The sequence below is a fragment of the Anoplophora glabripennis genome, unplaced genomic scaffold, assembly GCF_000390285.2.
Source record: "Anoplophora glabripennis isolate ALB-LARVAE unplaced genomic scaffold, Agla_2.0 scaffold1620, whole genome shotgun sequence".
NCBI classification, from domain to species: domain Eukaryota; kingdom Metazoa; phylum Arthropoda; class Insecta; order Coleoptera; family Cerambycidae; genus Anoplophora; species Anoplophora glabripennis.
The window spans coordinates 24,091-31,235 of NW_019417703.1; the positions used below are offsets into that span (position 1 = coordinate 24,091).

A 7,145-nucleotide genomic window follows, 5' to 3' on the forward strand; every position below is an offset into this window, starting at 1 on the left:
ACCTAAAGTTGTTAGTTTTTAAGATATAGCAACATTTCTGGAAAAACCTAATTTTTATTATTTTCGGTTGCACGAAATGGCTTTGGAAAAAACTCTCACATTGTGTCAACTTGTCAGTTCATAATTTATCATTCCATTTTGAATTAATTTTATTAGTTAATATTTATTTGTGGTATTCTATAAAATAATAAAAATTAAGTTTTTTCAGAAAAAGGTCGTTAATGTCTCGAAAATCTAGTTTTTTTATTAAATTTTTTCACAGGTGGCAAAATACCTAAAAATAAAAAAAAATCGAAAACTATGCTACAAATAAGTAACTTCAGACAATCAGGATAACTAAGATATTTTTTTTAATTTTTACTACTTTGTTTAATAGTTTTGTTATTACTAGAACTATAACCAATTTAATAGTTTATACTCCAGTAATTTTAAGTCCCTACTATTGTTATTAATAAAAATAATAAGAAATCTCCTTAAATTCCATTTTTTTGGTTTTGATAAAGGATTATCAATTAAAACAGCTGCATTCTACTAAAAAAATACTATATTTTACGATGTTTTTAATAGTCGCGTTACAATTTTTTCTTTCCTATTCCACCCGTCATCCCTATCGAACCCATTCCCATAGAATGGCCAGTTCCAACCCTAGGTCCTCGAACTCCACCACCTATAATTCTCCCTCTTCCCATACCGCCCCTGCCAATGCCTCCCAAGCTGCCAAAACCACCATGCACTGGACCATGATATCCTCCGATTTTATGGGCCAAAACGCCATTCCCAATCTGAACCTGTAATACAAAAATAATGAACACAGATTAAGGCACCTTGCTCAACTATTGGTTCGAATATAGTCAACTCTAAACCATCTTAACTAATTTTTTTAAATATAATTTTTTCTCTGAAACTATGCATTTTAATGACATGCAACAAGTAGGTACACATTTTGATAATAAATAAAGCTTTAAAAACAGGCAACATTTTCTGAAAATCTCTACCAGAAAAAAAATATAACAAAAAAAAACAAAAGTTTGATTAAGCTGTTCTCTTCCTAACAACTTCTATCGCTTATGTAGACAAATTATTTTTATACCTACAGTCTCAAAGACTCCCTTAAATTAATTTTGATTAAAATATATCTAAAGAGTTGCCGTAAAAAGAGTTAAATAAAAAGAATAAGGTCTTTAGAAAGCACAGACAAAGAGACACTTCGTATATTCATGAAATATTTAAAGGTTATTTGAACTCACCAGAATAATTATTGCCAAATAATATATTAAAGACAAACGTGTCATTTTTATTATGCTTAAAACAATCTTAAAACAACTGATACAAATCTGAGAAATACGAGAGTTTAAATAAATTTTTGTGAGAAAAAAAACGGAAATTCGACACGTGCAAGCTGTTTCTTGGTATTTGGAAAAATCTTGATATTCAAGTGATAGATAGATGTCACACAAACAATTTTTTATGATAACTATAGATTTAAAGGACATTTTCATGTCATAGGCGTTGCCGTTAAATAGGAAGTAAAAAAATCGATAAAATTTCCTAGAAACCACAAATTTAAAACAAGAATTTTTAACAAAAGTCATTTTTACCTGTTAAATAATATTGATTAAAGACTAATAAGTCAATGTTAAATATGATTTTCATAATATCGCTTTGCCAGAACAATAGCAAATTGAAACATAGTTTTGTCATTAAAATTGTAACATGTAACATTGCAACAATGTCAATAATTTCAACGTTAGACATAATTAATTTAATAAAATGTAAATTATGTTGATTTCATATATGTAGGTACTTCCTGTTGTTATTAAAAAAAATATCATAAATAATATGCATTTCGCTTTAGAACTTTATTACTAATTTTAGTTCCATATAATGAAAACTGTATCAATGATTATAGTGCTTTTAATAGCCGTATTGGTAAGATTTTAATTACTTAATTTAAATAATTAGTTAATTAAATCATTAATTAATTGATTTCAAAAAGCTAGCAATTAATATTAGCACTAAGTTTTAGTAGAAGACATAATTTAAGCAAAAGTATAAAGTACAATTTTCCAATTGAAATAAATATTTATTCTTTGTTTTATTTTTGTTTAGTTGTTAAAAACCTTGTCGGAAGTAAAAACTGTGATAATAATTTCTTAAGTAACGCTACTGGCGAATTAATCTTAATCATACTGCCTGTTTTCCTGAATAAACTATTCTTCAAATTAAAATTTTTAAATTTGTTGCAGTACATGGCAATTATTAACAATCAGTAATGTTTGTATCTATTCCGTTTCATTTGTATGATGCTGTTGTGACTGGGATGTAATGTAAGGTCGATTATACACCAAACCGTGAAGGATCATCCTAATGGAACAACGGAAACTTTTTGCGACGGCTCGTGATTTTAGTAGTAGCGCATAGCTTATAAAATCAACGGTAGTAGTACGAAATTGTAAAATTTTCGATGCGTACGAATAGTTTTAGTTGACAGCAAAGTATAAACAAAAGTATTGTATACAGGGTGTTTACTAAAGAATAGGCCATACTTTAAGGCTAGGTTCTCTGAATGAAAATAAGGATTTAAATCAACTTACCTTGATAGCATCTTGCTTCCTTAAAAAGTTATAGGCCCGGGAAAGCAGTTTTTTTATTTCACTTTTTTACTATAATTCATTAGTTAAATAATTTTACTCAAATTTTGGAAAAGTAGGTTTTTTGTGTTATAAGCACGAATATCTCCTTGTTTTTTTTTGCGATAAATATACAAGGCGTTCTGAGCGCACTTGTCACTGCATTGTTTCCTTAAGATTTTCTTTAAGGATCTATATTTTAGGAAAATGATTAGTCATTTTAAAACAGCATTCGATTTGCTTTTAAAAAGGTATCCTAGCTGCATGTCCCTGAAATGCTCCGTTTCAGAGAAAATAGCGTTTAAAGTAGATACCTACATAATGAGGAAAATAATACATAAATTACAATAAATTATTAATTCGATAGGTTGTTAGTAATGTGGTCCTTACAACAACTGAAAACGTGAAACATGAAACCAAACACTGAAAAATATGACAACATGAAAGATAAAGATACTACAACAATTAAGGTAACAAAATAACTATCAACCAAATAAAAATATGAAGGAAATAATGTAGTGGTAAGGGCGCTCAGAACGCCCTCTATATTTATCTCAAAAATATCGCAGATATTCGAGTTTATACCACAAAAAAACAACTTTTTCAAAATTTGAGTAAAATTAGCAAAATAATAAATAAATTATGGTAAAAAAGTGAAAATATTTCCGGTTTATAATTACTTAAGGACGGGATTTTGTACAAAAAATATCGCCCAGCGTGAGTCACGAAACGGGACCCCGGCAGGTGCTTCTCTAGCGGCCAACGCTTCAAGTCTAATAATTTACACTGCAACCATATTCGCCCGATTTTTCAGGAACGGCTCCAATTTGTGTACATACANAAGGGATACGTGACAGTATGTAGAAAAAACGTTAGGTATTCTTTTTTACTTTAGCTTAAATTAATACAATATTTTTTTTTAATTCCCATCAATTGATGTCATATAACCTTATGATCTGATAGTCCGTTACAAAAATAACTATTGGTTATTTTCTAAAATAAAAAATTATATTTCCGAATACTACGTACCAATAAAAAAAATTTATGTTTTTTAGTTATCTCCTATTTTTGCTTGCTGCTAGTAGCTTTGGACCATTTGGACATCACTTTGGGCAGAGACCAACACGAAATGCGGCCACTATACTTATTTCTGCATTTTAATTATTAATAACAGAATAACACTAGAATAATTTTTCAGACAACTAATAATTTACGGACTTTTTTATCAGAAGCGTACCCAATCAATTTTCAATTTGCATTTTAGCAGATGTTGTTAATGCATTATGTTGGGAAGACCTCTAGAATAAATGAAGAAGAAAAAAATACCAGAGTTTATAATAAAGATCGTATTTTAAAGAACTATTTTTTTTTAGGGCATGGTTCAAGGGCAGATCCCTTACATGCCAGGAGGACAAGGAGGCCTAGGGGGAATGGGCGGACTGGGGGGACAGGCGAACATAGGGTTTGGATTTAATGCTGGTGTTGGTGGTGGAGTTGGAGCCGGTGGCGGTGCTGGTGGAGATGTTGAACAGTAAACAGAATCAAAACATTATCAGAAGTTTAGTTGATCTAGCAATTAGTCTAAATTTATTAAATTGCGTGTACCCAAATGTACGAATAAAGATTCAAATTTAAAATTTGTTTATTTTTATTTAACAATTTCATAAAATTCTATTCCTTAAAATAAACGAAAACAATTAGAACAAATGTTGAAATTTTTATTAGACTTATAAAAAATTCAACACCCTTTTGAAAATCTAGATTTATTAAGCCTTTTTGATGTAAAATGTCGCAAGAAACAATCTCTTGGAGTTTGATAGACATAAAGAGTACCCTGTATATCGTCCTTCATGGTTTTTGACATGCCCATTTTAAGTTATTGGTTTCTTCACGAATGGGTTTCTCCTAAATTATGTTAAGAGTACAATAAGTAAATATTTGTAAACTTGAAATCAATGACCTTCACACTATTCATCTCCAAATTGTGTTGAGTTTTCCAACAGATTATTAAGTGGTGATTCAGCCGTTCAGTTTTAGATCCTTCTTAGTTTCTTCAATTTATTCAATGAATCACATCATATCTTGCTCTTATAAGAACATATAGAGATATGTTTTCTTTATACCATAATTTATAACTATAAACAATAATAAGAATAAAATTAAAGTAATAATTTTATTTAAATTCTCTAATGTTATATATTTGTGACATAATTTTAGTTTTTTTTTCTATGTATTTGCGTATTTTGCCACCTCGAAAAAATTAGAAATCTTCTCTTGTATTTTCACTTTTCAACAGGCCACAGTCAATTAACAAATAGGCAACATAACACTAATACAAACAAAAACATATACAGAGAAATAATTAAATATGACACATAAAGAAACACAAACAAATGAGGTATAGTAAAAGAGAAAATCAAGTAACAAAATTTTAAAAATGTCAAAAAAGTCAAAGAGTTTTGTGAAATCATGTTTGCCTAACCAAAAATCTTACATTAAAAAAACAGACTAATAAAAATACACATCACTAAATCACGAACTTTTAAATTTTAGGTGATTTTAAGTAACAGCTTACAATACGTATTATTAGTTATTCCTATTTTTGTTGAAAACGACAAAGGTTTTTGAAAACTAACAGGAGCAAGAAAAGTTTTAGAATTAAGTTCCCCATAAAATAAAGTAATAATTTAAAAAAAAAATTGTGTCACATTTTAATGGTGCATCATCCCTTATCAACCCTTTAAAATGGTTCAATTGAACTCTACGTGTCGATTAATACTCTTGGTATACTCACACCGAATACCAAATTTGGTTTTTCTAAGTTCAAATATAAATGAGACATCGATTTTTTTCGAAATTAATTTAAAACCCCAATTTCAAGGCCTATAACTTCTCATGGGTGCAGCTTAGTATAAATGTAAGTTGCGTTAAATCACCATAAAATATATTTTGAGTTCCCCTACATAAGTATAGTCCAGTTACTCAGGGTTTTCACCTCCGAATTCTTTATAACTGAACCGATTGACGTGAAATTTTGACTGAATGTGAGGAATGCCTCAATGAATAAAACTTATAAAGTGCCGAAGTGTGCTTTTGCCCTGGGGATGGTTCCTACCCCTTCCTGGGGGTGGAAATTTTTTCGTACAAAATAACCACACAAATCGATAGAGGAATCAACTTTCAGTTTTTTTAATAATCCAATACTTTCCGAGTAATTCGTCATTGAAAATGTTGAGTTTTTACTGGAAAAGTGCTTACTTTCAGACAGTTTTTTGCAAATAACTCTGAAACCATTGGATTTAACGAAAAAGTTGTAATGAACAAAAAGAAAGGTAATAAAAAACCAAATATAATGGCAGTATTTTGTTTTTCTCTAATTGTAATATAAACCGAGTTATGGATTTTTAAACATTATATGTTAGCTAAAACTAAATTGGAACTAGTTAACGTTAAATAACGCCAAAACCATAAATAGGAAAAAAAACTATTTGAATCTTTTTTAAAGTACTTTGAAAAACCTTTAAAATGAGCTGTTTTAAACGTCGTTAGAATCAAAATTAATGGAAATATGATCGAAATAACATGATTCAAGCAAGAAAGTTACTGTATACGGTGGCATAATACATGGTGATATAACCATGTCTCAAGATTTTGTTCAGTCAAACCATAGAACTTGCTTATTATTAATTACTTTAGTTAATTTGTTCGACTTGACAACAATCCAGTCTTGGGAACTGTAATAAGGTATCACAATATTGTATCAAAACCACAGTTATCTAACAGTGCTTTATTTGTTTTCAAAAGTTTTGTTTCAAATTATTCACAATGTGCAGTTATTCTTCTCTACCGTGATGACGCTGTTGTTGTAGTTGTTGCTGCAGTTGCTGAAAATATAGTTAAATTACAGAAAGAAACACCCACGAATTATTATAATACACGCTACAATTATTAATAAAGTAGTCAAGTTTTGACAATTTATTTTATTTAAAATTATGGGGAAAAAATTCAAACTAAAAAAATATGTTCTTTGCTATAAAATATAAAAAAATATGCTTTTCTTACTTGGTGGCGGCCCCCCTCCTTGATTAAACCCAAAACAATTCGCAGTATGTGTATGCCCTTTCTCTATTCCTGAGGTATGCAGTAAAACTTTTCCATCAGCAGTCAAACCACTAAGACCTCCCTGAGGATATGCATCGCCCAGTATCTAATTTAAAAATGTGTTTTATTTAAATAGTGATTACAAATTATTAACCAGTAAGTTGTTTTTGTTTCAGTATTGCAATTTGCAGGATGTCTTAATCTCTAACATTGGCTTTACAAAAACCAATTTTTCTAAAACTTTTTGTGTCGATGCAATTTTTGAGTCTAAAAATAAAGCATGCTATTTTCATTTAATGAAAGCCAGTCTTGTTATTAAAAATTAAAGGTCTTTTTACAAGTTACATATAATAAAAACAAAACAAAATGACATAAGAGTTCATAGCAAAGGTATAGGAAATTATACTATTAAAA

General features: G+C 29.3%; 1 protein-coding gene across 1 annotated transcript; it reads left to right on the forward strand.

The window, feature by feature from the left end:
• Positions 1-1,857: 1,857 nt before the first annotated feature.
• On the forward strand, positions 1,858-4,267 carry LOC108915181 (glycine-rich protein 5-like). The gene is made up of 2 exons (XM_018721152.1): positions 1,858-1,929; positions 4,004-4,267. The coding sequence occupies exons 1-2, from the start codon at positions 1,885-1,887 to the stop codon at positions 4,163-4,165; spliced, it is 207 nt and encodes a 68-aa protein (XP_018576668.1). The 5' UTR covers positions 1,858-1,884; the 3' UTR covers positions 4,166-4,267.
• The last annotated feature ends 2,878 nt before the right edge of the window (positions 4,268-7,145 follow it).

Bases quoted from the DNA above. Each gene is read 5' to 3' on its own strand.
- LOC108915181 (XM_018721152.1), top strand. From the start codon at position 1,885: ATGAAAACTGTATCAATGATTATAGTGCTTTTAATAGCCGTATTG. The intron at 1,930-4,003 runs GTAAGATTTTAA...ATTTTTTTTTAG, and splicing joins TGCTTTTAATAGCCGTATTG to GGCATGGTTCAAGGGCAGAT.